This window comes from Haliotis asinina, chromosome 7 (assembly GCF_037392515.1).
Source record: "Haliotis asinina isolate JCU_RB_2024 chromosome 7, JCU_Hal_asi_v2, whole genome shotgun sequence".
Lineage (NCBI taxonomy): Eukaryota > Metazoa > Mollusca > Gastropoda > Lepetellida > Haliotidae > Haliotis > Haliotis asinina.
Genome location: NC_090286.1, coordinates 50054978 through 50073797, shown reverse-complemented (window position 1 = coordinate 50073797; position 18820 = coordinate 50054978). Strand labels below are relative to the sequence as shown.

General features: G+C 39.0%; 3 protein-coding genes across 3 annotated transcripts in view; 1 reads left to right on the top strand and 2 right to left on the bottom strand.

The window, feature by feature from the left end:
* Positions 1–390, bottom strand: part of LOC137290595 (nardilysin-like) — a 43103-nt gene extending 42713 nt beyond the window's left edge. Inside the window, exon 1 of the mRNA XM_067821639.1 lies at positions 270–390. The gene's annotated coding sequence lies outside the window, so the exon portion shown is untranslated. The remainder of the gene's footprint in view (positions 1–269) is intronic.
* Positions 391–781: 391 nt separating this feature from the next.
* Positions 782–5428, top strand: LOC137290809 (deoxyhypusine hydroxylase-like). The gene is made up of 4 exons (XM_067821944.1): positions 782–1154; positions 2848–2924; positions 4265–4505; positions 5051–5428. The coding sequence occupies exons 1-4, from the start codon at positions 869–871 to the stop codon at positions 5371–5373; spliced, it is 927 nt and encodes a 308-aa protein (XP_067678045.1). The 5' UTR covers positions 782–868; the 3' UTR covers positions 5374–5428.
* A 577-nt stretch (positions 5429–6005) lies between these two features.
* On the bottom strand, positions 6006–17784 carry LOC137290548 (E3 ubiquitin-protein ligase RNF14-like). Its single transcript, XM_067821582.1, has 12 exons — positions 17578–17784; positions 17293–17425; positions 14862–14960; positions 14171–14312; positions 13484–13718; positions 12930–13049; positions 11020–11202; positions 10402–10501; positions 10072–10218; positions 8986–9179; positions 8281–8428; positions 6006–7821 (listed from the first exon to the last, which is right to left on the bottom strand). Exons 2-12 carry the CDS (start codon positions 17365–17367, stop codon positions 7603–7605), a joined length of 1662 nt encoding a protein of 553 aa, XP_067677683.1. The 5' UTR covers positions 17368–17425; positions 17578–17784; the 3' UTR covers positions 6006–7602.
* Between the last annotated feature and the right edge of the window lie 1036 nt (positions 17785–18820).

Below are 18820 nucleotides of genomic sequence, written 5' to 3'. Positions count from 1 at the left end.
GGCATCAGACATAATCCACTCGACGAAAGTGTTGGAATATTAATTTTGAACATTGTGTTGTGTGAACGTCATGTCTTTAAATTATTGTCATTATGGCTGAAACAGGGTAGAGTGTGTGTTTATCGGGTTTATTTAAGTCGGTGACATGGTTTGATGGGAGTACGATAAAGAGGATACTTCTGTCAAGTCAACTGACAGAGTAGCAGGGCGGCAGCTTCTCAAGTTATTTTCAAAGCCCACGGTTTCATGTATATTTTGATTATACATACTTTTAAGCAACGTGTTTGACTCTAGTTCTGTGACAGTGACAAAGACTGTTGTGCATTATCCACGACAGCTCTTAGTACACGTGTGTGATCTTTCAATCTTTAAGGAAATGAACTCTGCAAGGTCAACCGGATGTTGCGTTTTCAGCAACACTGTAAGGATTTTCTGACCAATATTGTTCAAATCCTCAAATATATGTTGGTAAATATGGCAGTTAATCAGTGGCATGTTAACCTGAACTCTAATCCCCAATACTGTATAACAGTAGTTTCAGCTTTCCAGCGTTCAGCACCAACTTGTTATTTCGTTTGATTTATGACAGTGTAAGGAGCAGAAGGGAGGCACTGTTAACATGTATTGTTTATTTGGGTTTCTGCGCGTAATTCCAAATAAGATGTATCTTTAATTGCCTAAAAATACTATATACTTGTGTTTATATATAGCAAAGACCATTTTACGGTATATTAATTGGTTTTAATGAACATCTTTCTAACATTGTATCTGTACAATAATTGGTCCCCAACATGGCCGACTTTTACATGTGAATTGTGAAATACTGCTTGTACATTTTCCTAAGAAGTACCAGCTGTGTTCTTTAAAGATGAGTGACGTAATTTTTGATTCAAAATCCGTTAAAGAAGTCGGATCAATCCTAGAAAACAGCGAGAAACCACTAAATGATAGATTTCGAGCACTTTTTACGTTGAGAAACCTGGGTGGTAAAGATGCGATAGACAGCATATCCCGGTGTTTTACGGACCCATCAGCTTTACTGAAGCATGAGTTGGCGTATTGTCTAGGACAGATGCAGGACAAATATGCAATACCAATTCTGACAACAGTCCTCGAAGATAAAAGTCAAGAACCAATGGTCAGACATGAAGCAGGTAAGTGATAATGGCACTTTTGGCATAGACGTCATTGAATGAATGTGATTGATCAAAACGTTGCGCTGTCTGTCACGCTTGTAGCTTGAATGACATCAAATTAGCGGCATAACTGTAGAATATCAAGAAACATTCTTTTGGGGCTCCAAGTTAGCAGTTGAAGTTCTTGGAAGGCATTTATTAGTTGGACGAAAATAGATGCATGGCACGATTTATGGATTACATAATATTTGACGTTGGTTAATCCTATCTAATTACCGCATGATTAGGTTATCATCTTTGTGCTGTTATTATATTTCTTCCTTTCATTATGTAAACAAGTTGTAGGCATACACATGATATCTATCAAGTCTGTGCATTCACCTGCTGAAGGAGTAACACTTGAATTAGCTCTGAAATGTCATGATGAAGAAAAAAAACATGTCACAAAAACATGGTAACAGGCAAATATTATGGATGACAACTTCTGCTTTGTTGTATGTCACAACATTTCTAGGCTATTCTTTGCCCTTTCATTGGGTGAAATGAAACAAACAAGATACATCAATGAGTGTATGAACTAACTGAACAAGAAGCCAGTGTTGCATGTATATACAATATTATAATAAATTGGATAAAAAACAGGAGATGAATGAGATGTTATGTATGGAAAATAGGCATTGGTTACACAAGGGAAGAGTTTATAGAAATGATTAGCAGATGTGGGTAATAGCCAGTAATGACCTAAATGACTGCCTAGGCACTAGGGAGGGATGCTCCTTGGTACCTGTGCGTCCCCAGTGCCTGGACAATGCTGGAAAGTCAATCCAAAATATTTCCCTTTTACTTGAGTTCCAACTTCTAAATGCCTCGCTAGAATTCCAAAACATGTTGTGTATTCAAATTAGCAACTGTTGACGAAAGTAATGTAATAAGTAATAACCAAGATAACATCTCGATATGTACTTCTTCACATAATTTTACTTGAGGGATGAAGATTTAGTCAACTCGCTCAGAAATTTTAGAGCAGTTGCTGTCTTTGTTGAAAGAGCAATTCCAAAGCTTATTGTTTGTAATCAGGGAGTGCAAAATCGTGAAAATGTATTACATGAGATAAGTATGGTGCTGTTTTTGCCATTTGATTTGATGACATTTGACATGGTGCTATTTACCTAGATTAGTTGTGACCTGTTGAAGATCAAATTCAATGACATTTTTGATGACACTGTCACAACATGCAGTTTGTAAAATTACTCCTGTCACGCTATCAGTGTTTGCACAAATCTCATGCTTTTCATGCTCTTTATCTGACAACAACAGCTTAACATTGGTTGTTGAAATATTATTTTTGATGGACAAAGACATCCAAAGTACTCCGGTCAGGTTTTATTAATTTGTAATCAGGAATTATGTCCATTATCAGGAAGACATTTATGACAGAACTTATCAACATTCACACTTTCAATGAATGTTTAGAAATTTTCCTTTGGGGACATTTTGTCATTGGTTTAAGAATTTCTTTGTTTCATATTTCACCTTATCAAATGTTCAAGTATTTTAACTTGTTGTTTAGTTGGTGGGGAATAAGAATTGTCTCATTCCAACTATTATTGCTTCAAAATTCAGGTAAGCATTGGAAACTGGCATTTGAGTGTTTTATTTAGCTGGTAAACATGGTAAATCCTGAAGACAAATGATATTTTTACCCTACCAGGTGAAGCCCTTGGAGCTATTGGATGTGAGAGTGTCCTGCCTCTTCTGAAACAGTATGCCGAGGATCCTGTGATAGAGGTGTGTACAGTTGTATAAGGAAAGTAGGTCAAATTGCCATTTATACTCCCTATCAGCTGAAGACAATATGTTTAGTCTTTGTTTGTCTGTAATGTCTTGAGTATTGTTTACAACTGTTGATGACAGCTAATTGTGAATAAAGTTTGGACCAGACTTTCTTGGGATTTATATTTGTAATTAGTTAGATTCTGTGTTAGCAGTACCCCTTAAGATGAAGGTAAGAACTGGTCTTCAGTATGTTTGTCATAAGGGACTTGGACTTAGTTGACACATCCTTGTACTCCAACAACAGTGTACATACTATTGGTCAATGAATTGTCTCATCCAAACTCAGTTGTTTATAGAATATTATCATGCCAAACAAAAGCAAAACATACATATGTCAACATGATTAAAACTGCTTGCAAATGATCAAATCTGGGTTAAACAAATCAACCAATGCTTGCAGCTGCAGCAAGTATAGAGTGTAACTAGACTGATGACTCCGTGATTGCTACATGCAACAAGCACTAGATCATTTTTCATTGTTTCTGAAGACATGCATATCAACCAGTTAGGGTCAGGTTACCCAAGAGTGTTTTTATTCTAATGTGCAAAATGGCCCATAGCCCCTGCCTTTCCCAATCCCTGTCAGTGTGTACATGCATTTATCTGGTCAAGGACCTTTGTCATGGCACAATGTTTTGCATGTATGCATGCATACAACTTATTCACAAAATGTTTGAGATCATTCATACATTCAAAGAAACACAACTGTTTTCACTCCAAAGAAATGTCTCAAACTTTTCCTTGATCTGTAACCATGCTATTTTTTAGTCATTGTCAGTGCGTGTATATATGACATGTCCAGATACCTGTAGATTATGAGACTGATCAGGCTTTAATCTGGACCTGGGATAGTGGGGTAGTGGTTAAAGCATTTGTTTATTTTCCTGAAGGCCAGGGTTGGATTCATGGGCCATGGGTACAGTGTGTGAAGCACATTTCTGGTGTCCCCAGCTGTGATATTGGTGTAATATTGCTAAAAGCAGCATAGAACTTAACTCACTCACTCAGTTTGAACCTGCCTGGCACCCGTGAATGTCAGCACTAGTTGGACTCCCCTATATGTGCTGTGAAGTTATTATTAACTTTATGCTTAACTTTTATTGGTAATAATACCAGTAAAGAGTCTTTAACTCTTACTTTCACATTATAACATTAAATGCAATTTTAAGATATCTCTGCTTGATGAAAAAAAGGATTTGAAACACATTCTAGCTATGAACAAAGTATCAATATACCATTCAAGAGAAGTTAGCTTTGAATTTTAGATTCATGCTTTGTCATGATATCCACAGGTTGCTGAAACGTGTCAACTGGCGGTTCAGAGAGTTGAGTGGCTACACAGCTCCAAGGGAGAGAAGCTCTCCAAGAACCCCTATGCATCTGTCGACCCAGCACCTCCTAATGCCGAAACTGATGTACCCAGTCTACGGACAGTTTTGCTGGACGAGACACGGCCTCTGTTTGACAGATATCGAGCCATGTTCTCACTCCGTAATGATGGGAGCAATCAGTCTGTGCTGGCACTTGCTGAAGGTAGATGTCTGTACTATTTTTCCTTAGCCTGACTATGCTTGTTATGCTTATCTCCTTCAATGTGAATCATAGTGGAACACTTGACTGATATGTATTTCCCTTGGAAGAGGACATAAAAGTTCGCTCACCCACGAGTTGCCTCCCTTGAATACTTTTCCGCCAAAAGTCATATAGCTAACCATGCTTGTCACTCTCTCCTTCATTGTCCTAACTATCTGTACTATTTAAGCAGGTCTTTAAATTTCATTAAGTGATATGTTTCTGATGTAACTGCAAGTGGATTCAAGCGTTTTCTTTGAAAGTTATTGAAGAGAATAAATAAGCATCAAATCATTTTGTGATTTTTTGTCACGTAATCACAGTAATCATTTAGGTTTTAGTTTATTTATGGAAAAGAGGAAAATTATTACATTTCCACTAATTTTTACCCAACAAAAATAATAAGTAGTTCATTTTCAAGGTTTTTAGTTTCATGTATGATGGTACCTCTAACATGACAAAAAAAACCCCTTTGTTTATATTTTGTATCATATGTATTATTGCAGGTTTGAAATGCAAGAGTGCACTTTTTCGTCATGAAATTGCATATGTTCTGGGGCAAATGCAGAATGCTGCATGTACACAACAACTGGTGGAGAACTTGAAGGACACTGAAGAGAACCCTATGGTGAGACATGAGTGTGCTGAGGCTTTGGGTGCCATAGCAACAGAGGAGTGTATGGACATCTTACAGAAGTACCTAAAGGATAAAGAACAGGTTGTGAAAGAGAGCTGTGTTGTTGCTCTCGATATGAGCGAGTATGAAAACAGTGACCAGTTTCAGTATGCTGATGGTCTAACCAAACTTCAAAATGGCCAACACAGCTGATTCTTTGAAGAAATGAACTTCCTTTGATTTTAATGTATCAACTGTAAATAAAACGGTGAAGATTTTTTGGTGTAATTGTTCATTTTACTTCTGCTAACAAGACTTAAATGGTCTCGGTTTTCAGACCAACCATTGGAGAAGTGTTGGTCCTTTAGTAGAAATTTCTTAAACTGATGCAATATGAGGAGTTGTCTCCCTTCGGCATGACAGAACCCTAGGATTGTGGGTCTAAATTCTGGTTCACCCATATTGTATTTTAGATATGTGAGCATGCATGCACGCACGCACGCACGCACGCACACACACACACACACACACACACACACAGACACACACACAGACACACAGACACACACACAGACACACACACTTATAATCATCCACCCCACCTATAACCATGAATTATGAACTGTTCAAAGTGATGTTAAACTAAGTTCACTCAGAGCAAATCAACCAACATGATATTGCTCAAAGCAATGTAAAACCTCACTCACTCACTCACTCACTCACTCAGGGCACACTTGCACACTTGCATCATGGAAATGCTATAATTACAGATCCTTGACAGACTGATCTGTACCATGAGATTCAATGATGGTTCACTTTAATGAATATATGCAAGAAACAACTTGTAACCAAGGTAACAATTTACTGAACATATGACGATTGATTTCTATGTATAGCTGTAATTACAGTGTGAACACAGTGTATATCAACAGTAACTTCAAATGCTGGTTTTTGTCACATCACAAGCCACAAAGTGGGACAGGAGGTATTTCAACAGAGTTGTCTATCTTCCATTGTATTTGTTCTGTTCTCAGTGGGACAAATGTTCTCAAGATGAAGAACGGTAATTGTTCACATTAGTGGCACTGGCATAAAATGACTTGCAGAGAACACACTTACTTTGTTTATCTGCTGTCAACAGCAAAATCTTGTTTCTAACTGCATACCATTATGCAATCTATTGATTTTCACTATTACCAGGTCACAAAAAACTTTGGATGTTTTTCCACTTTACAAATATATGCCATTCTCTACAGTATGTAAATAATGGATGTTACATATTCATTAAGCATATCTGGGACATACACCACATGGGTAAGAAGTGTTTTGCTTTTATAATGAACAGTATTTCAAGAATAATGGTCAGCAGTTGACATAACTGCATTATAAAATTTGAGTAAACTTGTGAGTGGATATGGCTTCACGCCGCTTTTTGCAATGTTATAGCAGTAACATGTCAGGGGGGCGTCAGAAATGGGCTCCACACATTGTAGCCAACAGGGAAACTGAACCCAGGCCCGCCCCTTGTGTAAACTAATCATGTTACATCAGGTGGGTGGGTATGGTAGTGTAGGTGTGGCATCATGTGAGTGGGAGTGGCTGTGTAGACATGTCTGGGTGTGGCATCATGTGAGTGGGAGTGGCTGTGTAGACATGTCTGGGTGTGGCATCATGTGAGTGGGAGTGGCTGTGTAGACATGTCTGGGTGTGGCATCATGTGAGTGGGAGTGGCTGCGTAGGCATGTCTGGGTGTGGCATCAGGTGAGTGGGTGTGGCAGTGTAGGTGTGGCATCATGTGAGTGGGAGTGGCTGTGTAGACATGTCTGGGTGTGGCATCAGGTGAGTGGCAGTGGCTGTGTAGACATGTCTGGGTGTGGCATCAGGTGAGTCGATTTTTACATGGTTATCAGTAAAAGGTAAAATATTTATTGGAAACTGTGTTATGAACTATCTCCCAAGTATGTGATGTGACAAAATTATTCAGTATGTCCAGATAAACACAACAGGAGTAAGAAGCATTCAGATTTGCATAAATTTCATTACATACTGAATATGTATTTGTCGAAACATGGTGTAAACATCTATCAACATGTATCAGTAATTAATATCTATACTGAACGGCAAAAAACCCACAATTTTAAAAATAATGAAGTCTCATAAAAGTAAGCATTCATGTTTATGTCTTCTGTTTGAAAATTAGACAAAAAGCCAGAGTTGCATTTCTTTTACTGTTCAGTATATTATCACAGTTTTTGGTTTTAAATATACTAGGAGTAAAGATTTTTAAATGTACAATAAATATTTTCTGACTCCACCTATCCACTTAAAACATATATATTTATTTGTGAATGTTCTTGACGTTTATCACTTTGAACATGAATCCAAAATTAAGTTGCCATGGACTCAGTCACTCACTCGCTCCATATAGGAGAGGAATTTCTGTTAGGAGTGTTGCTCACACAAACCGGCGGTAAAGTGTGCTGTTACTGTTCCCAGAATTCTTTTTTTGCACAGGAAGCAGAAATTTGATTTGCAACCCCAACACTTAATGTGATTATTTCTCTGGTTTTTCAAATTCCTTTGACCACAAGTTGGACAAGCACAGACAAGTTTCCGGGCATCAGGATTTACTTGCAATGTTGCCTCTATCAGCAAGACAGCCTGAAATATCAAAATACATTTAGTGAGGTTTTAAAGCATCTAATCAGAATAAACATGGTACACAACTGTCAGTGGGACTATCATGTCGATTATTCTCCATTCCTATGATACATCAAACTTACTATTCATGTCATCAGTAACCATGGTAACATCGTTCCACACAATATAAACATGCATTAATCAAGGTAGCAAGTCTGACCAACCAATCCTAATAGTAGGTTATTTAAAAAAGCAATTCTAACTTGGATGTTCAAGAGAATTAATTTGCTAAACTGCTACAGATACCTGGTAAGCCTGGTTTTGCAATTTGCTCTGAGTAGGCAGGAGCAGACATCATTATCATTAGTTTAGTGAACAACATACATGTGATAGACAGGGTACAATCAACATGGCAATGGGGATGGGATAGTTTCAACCAGACCACCAAGAAGCCTGAACCAGTATATTTGTGGAACTTACGTCTGGTAATTCCTTTGCTGGTGTTACAACCCTCATCTGTGTGTCAGACAGTCCACATGAACCACTATAAAAATGGTCATATCCTGTTATCGATTTCCCACACAGCCAGCAGAAGGACTTTCCACAGCGGCACGTCATCTTGTTACACCTTCAGGAGGGAGAGTTGCATCAGCACAGGACACCACACAAATAAAGGACATTTAGGATTGTTTGTATGACTGCTTGTACTTCTAAGGACTTTTTGACAGTTCTAGCTTGAGCTTAATTTAACCGACGTAACACAGACTCTATGTTCACACTCCAATCCAGCTGTAATTATATGATTACATGGCTGGGGAAAAGTACTGTTTTGAATCTCTTTTGGTATGAGAAGTCACTGATCAAAGCTATGATCGTCTGCTCCCAAGGCAGACGCTCCATTTAACAGATCAACATTGGAGGTCACAAACATCTTAACCACAGGCTTAATATATCTCTGTGCAGCATATTTTAGCTTCTGTATGGAACCTTTTGATGTAAACCTAGATACCCAAAACTTCATGTGATCATATGAGACCAGGCCACTCTCTGACATGCCTGGACGTGTAATTCAAGGACATAACTCTATACCATTGATGCACTTATACAGGAAGTCATCAATGTGGATTCTTTTAGGGTTAACATTGTAGGTCAACATAAATTTGGTTTAACAACCTATATTCTTACCCCGCAATCTTTTCAATAGGTACCCTGCAACTTGGACATACTCTTGATTTTTTAACCATCTCTAACTTTGTTTTGAGCTCTTCAGCCAATTTCCTTTTGATTGCCTCCAATCTCTGACGATCAACATCATTAGCACTCGGGGCCTTTCTCTCCATTGCATCTAGCTTCTCCTCTGCACTTTGGCATGGTTCTCCCTGAAATTGTCATCACAATGGATAATGGTTTGAAATGCTGGTTATAGGAAATAGTTTGTTGTTCATGTCACTCCTTCAAACCAATCCACCTTCGACGGCTTCACTACTAGCAATACCCAACCACTCAGCTGATGCCATACCCACCTACCCAATGTCATGCACAGCCACACCAACACAGCCATGTGAACCCTACCCACTCGCCTGATGTGATGCATTCAAGTCCAGTCCTTCACCTGATGCCACACCTAAACAGCCACACACATTCACCTGATGCCACACCTGCACAGCCAGACACACACTCACCTGATGCTGCACGGCAACACCCACTCACCTGATGCCACACCTACACAGCCACACACACACTCAACAGATTCCACACATACACAGCCATACACACTCACCTGATGCCACACCTACACAGCCATGCCCAGTCAAATGATACCACACCTACACAGCTACACCTCAGGCCACACCTACACAGCCACACACACACTCACCTGATGCCACACAGCCACACCCATTCACCTGATGCCACACCTACACAGCCACACACACATTCACTTGATGCCACACAGCCACAACACACTCACCTGATTCCACACCTACACAGCCATAAACACACACTCACCTGATGTCACACACCCACTCACCTGATGCCACACCTACACAGCCTCACCCACTCACCTGATGCCACACAGCCACACCCACTCACCTGATGCCACACCTACACCCACTCACCTGATGCCACACCTACACCCACACACCTGATGCCACACCTACACAGCCACATGCACACACTCATCTGATGTCACACAGCCACACCCACTCACCTGATTCCACACTGCTACACCCACTCACCTGATTCCACACTTACACAGCTACACACACTCACCTGATGCCAAGGGTCCCTGCACAAGGTACAGAAGGAAAAGAAGCAGGTCGTGCAGTGCCCTAAATTCAAATGGTCCTCCTCTTCTCGAATCACAGGGTTGTTGCATCTGGGGCACCACTCCACATCACTCATACTCTCCAAAGTTTTCTGAAAATACCACAGTCAGAATCAACTCCTGGGCAATACACTCCTCTTCTTAGGAATGATACAGATAATAATTTCCCATGTGCATGTGTGAAACAATTAAAGCAAGGCTACAACATAGAAGCAACAGTACTTGTATACCATCACAATTATGATAAGCATGGGTACAGCTTGTAAACGACAAACCTGTAGAAGCAGTCTCTCCCATCTATCAAACTCATCAGCAGGTAGGACACTCTGTATGATGTGGGGAGGAACAAAAGCATCACAGTCTGTGTCAGGACACCTGGAAATAAAGCACTGTGACAGTCATTGGCAATTATCAGAAAGAGTTTAAAATATTGAGCTCCAGTATGACAAAGTCGAGGTAGCAGCATAAGAAGCTCCTAAATTAGAATTACTGCCCTAATGTTAGCATATAAACATGACAGAGTTCAGGATGGGATTATTTCTATAAAGCTTGCTGTACCTATATCAATATATGGCTACAAGTTATCACCCAGGACAATATAGCCACCAATGGTGACAACCACAAGTGGTTTGGGATCCATCTTATTTTTAAAAAAACCCAGTGAATTGGGTTTTTGCAGCTTTGAATGGCATTCCAATATTATGGCAGGGGACACCAGTGATGGGTTTCTGTGACATAATCTGTGCTGATGTGGAATTAAACTTGGGTTTTCAGCATGATGAGCAAATAGTCTCTAATCACCTGACTTGGGCTACAAACACACACACCCCACCCTCAACCCCCACCTCACAGTGGGAAGAGGAAACACTTGTTGACATCATGTATGCTCCAACCTGAGATTTTCTACAGTTCCCAAGGTGACATGATGTTCACAGTATGCTGTCATGCAGTCTCTGCAGTAATGATGCTCACAATCCTTCATTCGGTAAAACTGATTCCCTGGCAATTCTTCATAACAAACATGGCACTCGTGGTTGGAACGGTAAAATTCTATGTCTGTTTGAACTTGATTGAATCTGAAAATATACAATTACTTTTCATATTTTTAAAAATGATACCTATATTACTTGAAATAAATATCAGACCCATACTTCATTGAAAATAAGTATCATTTCATACTTGCACAAATCACTCCATAGGAAAATGTTGAGCAGGATCACAAGTTTCCCCACAGATTCTCATTCAGGTACATTCATAATCTAGAACCTTGATGCTGTAATATGAACTGTAACAAATTCAGACACTGTCACAGTATGCACTCAATAACAACATGGACACTGCCTGCACTAGGGCTGTATAATCAGGAAGTGCTGTTATACTCACTGCAACAATGTGGATACTGTGTGTTAATATTGTCATACTCCTAGTAACAATATGGACACTGTATGTTATACTCACTGCAACAATGTGGACACTGTTTGTTTTCTCCCTGTAACAATGTGGACACTGTAAGTTACACTCACTGTGACAATGTGGACACTGAATGTTATACTCACTGTAACAATGTGGACAATGTATGTGATACTGTAACAATGTGGACACTGTATGCCTTGTAGTCATTGTAAAAGAGTGGACACTGTATATTACACTCACTGTAACAATGTTGACACACTGTATACTCATTGTGGCAATGTGGACACTGTAAAATACACTCACTGTAACATTGTAGACACTGAATGTTATACTCACTATAACAATGTGGACAATGTATGTGATACTGTAACAATGTGAACACTGTATGTTACACTCACTGTAACCATGTTAACACAGTATGCTATACTCACTGTGACAATGTGGACACTGCATATTAAACTCACTGTAACACTGTGGACACTATGTTATACTCACTGTAACAATGTGGACACTGTATGCTATACTCATTGTAACATGGTGGACATTATATGTTGTACTCACTGTAACGATGTGGACACTGTATGCTATACTCATTGTAACATGGTGGACATTATATGTTGTACTCACTGTAACGATGTGGACACTGTATGCTATACTCATTGTAACATGGTGGACATTATATGTTATACTCACTGTAACGATGTGGACACTGTATGCTACACTCATTGTAACATGGTGGACATTATATGTTGTACTCACTGTAACGATGTGGACACTGTATGCTATACTCATTGTAACATGGTGGACATTATATGTTGTACTCACTGTAACGATGTGGACACTGTATGCTATACTCATTGTAACATGATGGACATTATATGTTATACTCACTGTAACAATGTGGACACTGTATGCTATACTCATTGTAACATGGTGGACATTATATGTTATACTCACTGTAACGATGTGGACACTGTATGCTTATAATACTCATTGTAACATGGTGGACATTATATGTTGTACTCACTGTAACGATGTGGACACTGTATGCTATACTCATTGTAACATGGTGGACATTATATGTTGTACTCACTGTAACGATGTGGACACTGTATGCTATACTCATTGTAACATGGTGGACATTATATGTTATACTCACTGTAACAGTGTGGACACTGTATGCTATACTCATTGTAACATGGTGGATATTATATGTTATACTCACTGTAACGATGTGGACACTGTATGCTATACTCATTGTAACATGGTGGACATTATATGTTATACTCACTGTAACGATGTGGACACTGTATGCTATACTCACTGTAACAATATGGACACTGTATGCTATACTCACTGTAACAATATGGACACAGTATGCTATACTCACTGTAACATTGTTGACACTGCCTGCCCCAGGTCTGTACAATCAGGCAGTGCTCTGTGGTCTGCTTGGTCCTCCTCCTCCCCGACGGGCATCAGCAGGACATTGTCCTGGATACCAAGGTGGCTGTAAGTGGTAATTACCAATTACTTCAGTTCCATATTTTTTAAATATGAGAGCAATTCTTTCATTTATAAGTGTATCACGATATGGCCATTTTAGAAGGAGGAGGCATTTACAGCAGTTTACAGCTTTCAAGCTATATCATCATGACTGAAAATGATCCAGTCAGTTGAGCATCTCTAAGACATGGCACATAAGCCTTTACAATTAGTCACTTGTCAGATCAGTTAATAAAGTAACACCTGTAGAACAGTTATGAATATACAGCTCTCATTAATTAATTCTTTGCAATAGTTCTTGGGTTGGTAAATAATTCAGTCAGTATGAGCAAACAATGATGGCCTTTGCAATGAGTACACACTATACCAACCAGGTCATATATTGCAGCCAGTCACACCTATTCTGCAACAAAATCCCACCAGGGGATAAAATAGTACCTGAAGATGTTATTTTCCAGCCAGTCAACCCAGGTGAAGATGACAGGGAGATTCTCAGACTCCTGCCACAACACATCCAGCTGACCACACAAAGCAGCAAGCTGATTGGCTGTCAACCATGCGCATGACAGAGTGAACAATGGGGAACTCTGGGAAGGGTAAGTTGCAGGAAGAACCATTTGCAGAGTAAGGGGAGATAAGTACTTCACGTTGAAAGATCCAATCCATCTCTGACCTGCAGTCAGAATGATTTCATGAAACTGAATAATCGAATAACATCAACATTTATTCAATACCTATCTCAAGCATCTGGCCACCTGCCATTCATCATTACAATACCATTGGTTTAATACTGTATCATTCAATAGGCTTGCTCATTTTTTCACTCTGATGAAAATGTGCTTTGTTTGGTCTTTGTTCCTTCAAAGGCTGTTTTCTCACAGCACAGCTTCTACTGTGAATTTCATAATACAACATACCTATCTTTATTCACTGATTCTACACAAGTCAACAATTTAAACTTCAGATCATTGATTCAATATCTCCAGTGAAATATCCAGGATGCCAAGGGCAGTGCTCGGTTGTGAATATTTTTTAGGGTGAATGCTGTATTCCACAGTGCAAATATAACTCAGCTAAAACTTTTTTTCAATTTTTTCACCAATAAGATTGATTAAACTTGCTTACCAGAGTCTGAGCGCATTAAGTTAACACATTTGCCAACTTCAGGAAGGGGAGCTGGTCCAGCACTGGCTGTTTCCTTGAGCTTGACAGGCATAAGGATATCTACCTTGATGTTCTGCTCATCTGTAGTGATGGGAACTGAAACCTGAAACATTCAGCACAGTAGACAGAACCAAACAATGCTGACTCCCACTTGATGGAAGTAGATAATTATGTCATGGTGGATTGTAGAATTGGGATCCCTTACTACATAATAAAAAAAAGAAAACTTCAAACAATTCTGTGCAGAGGATGGCACAGATAGTCCCATAACTGTTACCTATATTAACATATGAGTGAGTGGGTTTAGTTTTAGGCGGCACTCGGCAATGTTTCAGCTACATTTCAGTGGTCTGTAAATAATCGAGTCTGGACCTGACAATCCAGTTATCAACACCATGAGCATCAATCTGCGTTTTTGGGAAATGATGACATGTGTCAACCAAGTCAGCAAATGTCACCACCTGATCCCATAAGTCACCTCTTACGACAAGGATAGTCGCCTTTTGTGGCAAGCATGGGTTGCTGTGGACCCATTCTATCCTGAAACTTTGCAGATCTCTTTACAAATGAGTATATATCCCATCATAAACACAATTAGCCAATATATGTGCAAAAAGGTATTGTTCATGCTCGGTATATGGATATTCCTTACATGTAATGTGTAGAAACCTTCCTTTTCTTCAGATGGTGAACTTAAAACTTTCAGTCTTTCAAATTCCCCTCCTTCATAGATAGACTGTAGAGCAAGCACCTGTATATGTACAAAACAAAATAAGCATTATTACATTTATTATGTGCAAACATGCCTTAAGTTGTTCTGTCAGGAATGAAGGACAATTAAACCCAAGATTAAAGGACCTGGTGGTTTCATCGCATGTGTGCGTATGTAATATCGATGTTTGAAAATATATATTTGCGAATATTAGTGTGGATGAGAGGCGAGTGAAGATGCAAGTGCTCCTTTTGTTGGGGATACCGTGGTAGAGGACATCCTCTGTAGTCATTGTAAGAATCTAAACGATCGATTGCGAAACGATACAATGTTACACTCCAATTACACGTGCACTTACATCTAGGTGTTTCGTATCCACAGAATTGACATATTAATCCTATATAAGACTAGCACATAAATACCACATCATGAATTCACATTCCACCTTTGTTCTGCCAATGTTTCCAGGAAGGAATTCACAGATTTTGTCGTCCTTCATATTTGCTCACGTTTCCATGTGTGGAACATTTGTCAATATTTTCAACACACCTTAACCACCTTTCACAGTAGGAATTCTGCTAACATTATGAAAAGTAAAACATTCTTCAGCTCCAAACTAAACTCTTATTTTACCACATCACACTGAGCGATTAAAGTGAATGTGTTGGTTTTATATTTCTTTGAACGTATTATCATGAGCAAATTAATGTACATGTTGTCTTAAGCATATGCTCTTACTTGACACTGATTGTGTTGTATGTTTGGATTATCATGTGCAAATTAATTTACATGTTGTCCTTAGCCTGCGCGTTTACTGGACATCGATTGTGTTCACCCAGTGTCAAAGGTACCGTATACTGTTATCTTCACCTTGCGTATATTCTTATAAAAGACATATATCACTTTAAATAGATCATGTTCATGATTTTGTCCATATGTATACAATGAATTAATTGAAATCTCTCCGTCTGTATGTATATAAGGAATTAATTGAAATCTTTATGTCTGTATATATATTTTAAATTAATTAAAATCTCTATCTGTCTGAACTGAATTCCTGCACTTGTGGCCAATCCCAGAGAGGGCCCATTTCATTATTTTCTGGTGTGTCCTCGATTTAATCACTTGAGACTAACCAAATACTTATATGCCAAAGGATTTGACATCAAAACTATTCTGTACAGTGATTGCTGATTTAATGACACTGAAGGTAGTAATCTAACAACATCAGTGTTCAAATGAACAACTAAAATTTTTCTTAAAACAACTCAGGATGATAACATTTATAACCTAAGACGATAAAAAATGATAAAACTTGAACTCAACAAACTAAATGTGAATGACTCTTACTTTTCAAACTATTAAAATATGAGAATTTCCTATATGTTAAATGACTTCTGCTAAACTAGTGGCCTGAACGAATATTTCAGGCTATGCAGATTTGAATTTTATCTGCTAAACTCCACAGAGTGTATAAAAAATCTAATCACTAACAGCAAAAACTAACTAACTCTGAGCCACACAAGCTAGCCCAACCAATCCCGCCAACCCACGTGGTCCGCTCACCCCAGCCTAGCAAGCAGCACGTGAATCATGCTTTTCCCATGATGATGTGTGTTGATGTGGTGTTTCTTGTCTATGAACACTTACTGTGTTGCGTTTTCAAGTCAATTTTGCATGTCAAGGAACAAAAAACGTTATCTTCAGAACAATCAGTGTATAATTATATTCAAGAAACAAATCGATTCTCTAAATACGAAAAATAACACCGATATTTAACAACCTTAATAAAGACTGTACCATTATTATCAGTCTAAGTCTAACTTCACTTGGTAGCCATCATCATCAGTCTGGATGTGTTTCGTTTTCCTTAATTAATGTGTGACGTCTGAGTGTGACTGTATATTCAATATTATGTGGGGAGAGGCATTAATATTGACATTTTGCCTGTTTGTAATCTTTATTCATTAAAGATAATTACCATAACTATCAATACTGTTACCCAGGGGCCAGTTCGGGTGTGGGGCCGGTTTGGGTGAAATTGTAAGATTTATGAAGGTATTTATCTTAGTTCATAAGTATTCTTGACACTTAATGTTTTACATTTTCTAATACACAGACTACCACTGACTGAAACTAATTGCCTTGGTATTGTCACGTGATCACTAGAGCAAAATGTTCTTGGTGCCGTTTCATATAAAATTCATAATATATTTTGTGTGGAGATAGTTCTGAGCCACTGTGCACAGGGCACGGGTTGACAAACGTGCATGAGTTACCCCCCTTTACAGTTTGTTTATATCTGTCATTGCCATTAGAAGTTTCCGTTCTGACATTTGACAGTTGACATAAAATCCGGGTATAGACAAACCTCATCATTTTGCTCCTCCAAGTTGCTGCTAAAACGTTCGTCTTTGAAGGTGGGCGTGGCGCCACCCTCGGCCATTGCTTTCAACACGGAAACAGCTGCCAGTGCCACTGATCGCTTCGTCAAGTTCGTGGACCTGGATCAGTTTCGTAAACAATGTGTCAATAAGATGGACGTTCTGTTGTTCAAGTTGATGTTAAGTTGCAATCAATAATCATTTGACAGCTGTAGACAATCTTCATATTTAACCAGCTTCCACTTAATGGATAAAACTGTAAACACGGTCACCGTTAACACGTAAACTGTGTCTTGCACAACGATTTGCAAGTTGCCTTGGGCCCAGTTGGGGTTCGAGAGGTAGGTACGTTGTCCTGACACTCGTGAAAGTGTGTTGTGATGGGTGTATATAAAACTGTGCCCGTGTATATTTGCAACCGGGTATAAACGAAATGTATCCAAACAAATCATATAGTAATGAACTCTTCTAGTAAGTACAGTGGGAATATCCGGGATAAACAATATTGGGTTGACTTTCTATTTATAGATTAAGGAATTTCCACAGTCTGACACTAGGGTTAGATTATCTGTGCGTACATAAAAATACAGCACAAATGTTAAATAAAACCAAAACCTCCCCTGTGTTGAGAGTAGAAACTACTGCTAACAAGCTTCAGTAGGAGAGAAATAAGTGATGTCATTTTATTGTGACGCCGTGATAACCGATGACGTCAAAATGACTTGGTAATCATAGTCATTTATTTTCATTGTTAGCTCTTATCTCTTGGATGATAATTTTAAGATGCTTCGCCAAAAGATCAAATTACGGCACTGACAGTATTTGATCGCCAATTTTGCATTACGTCATTCTGTATAACCTTTGGTAGCTGACACGTCACTGGAAGAGGTCGTCAGTTGGCACCGAACGAGGACGTTATAAAAGTTGGGGGGCAAAAGGTATACTTTATTACACTATGCATGATGGACCAAAGTGTATTTCTTTTCTACGATGCCAAATGTAATACACACAGTATTTAATCTTGGCAGAAAATAAACATATACATATATAATGACACTAGTAAATGCACTGGTTTTGATACCAGATATGTATCATACATGTTTGTGGGAGGCTCATTTTTTTTTATCGGACTCGTATTTCATGTCAGAGTGCGCTCGGGATTGTCGAATAAAACTTTACGAACTGTTGACAGTGTGTTCTGCTTCACTTTAGATAATAATCTAGCATATGGTCTCTGGGGGGTAGAATAGGCCTTCAGCAACCCATGCTTGCCATAAAAGGCGACTCAGCTTGTCGAGTGCCCAAACCATTCGAAATCGCCTGCGCTCTGCTCGTCTTCATGAACGGCGACCATATCGTGGACCAATTCTCTCCCGTTTCCATCGAGGGCCAACGTCGTCTTCTGAGGTGGACCCAGCGAGATTGGAATAGGGTTGTGTTTAGTGAAGTAAGGTTGACATTAACCTTTCATGATGAAAGGGGTAGAGTTTGGAGAAGACGAGGAGAACGCAATGC

Bases quoted from the DNA above. Each gene is read 5' to 3' on its own strand.
- LOC137290809 (XM_067821944.1), top strand. From the start codon at position 869: ATGAGTGACGTAATTTTTGATTCAAAATCCGTTAAAGAAGTCGGATCA. The intron at 1,155-2,847 runs GTAAGTGATAAT...TTACCCTACCAG, and splicing joins AATGGTCAGACATGAAGCAG to GTGAAGCCCTTGGAGCTATT. The intron at 2,925-4,264 runs GTGTGTACAGTT...TGATATCCACAG, and splicing joins CCGAGGATCCTGTGATAGAG to GTTGCTGAAACGTGTCAACT.
- LOC137290548 (XM_067821582.1), bottom strand. From the start codon at position 17,367: ATGGCCGAGGGTGGCGCCACGCCCACCTTCAAAGACGAACGTTTTAGC. The intron at 14,961-17,292 runs GTTTGTCTATAC...GTACATATACAG, and splicing joins TGGAGGAGCAAAATGATGAG to GTGCTTGCTCTACAGTCTAT. The intron at 13,050-13,483 runs GTACTATTTTAT...TACCACTTACAG, and splicing joins CTGGAAAATAACATCTTCAG to CCACCTTGGTATCCAGGACA.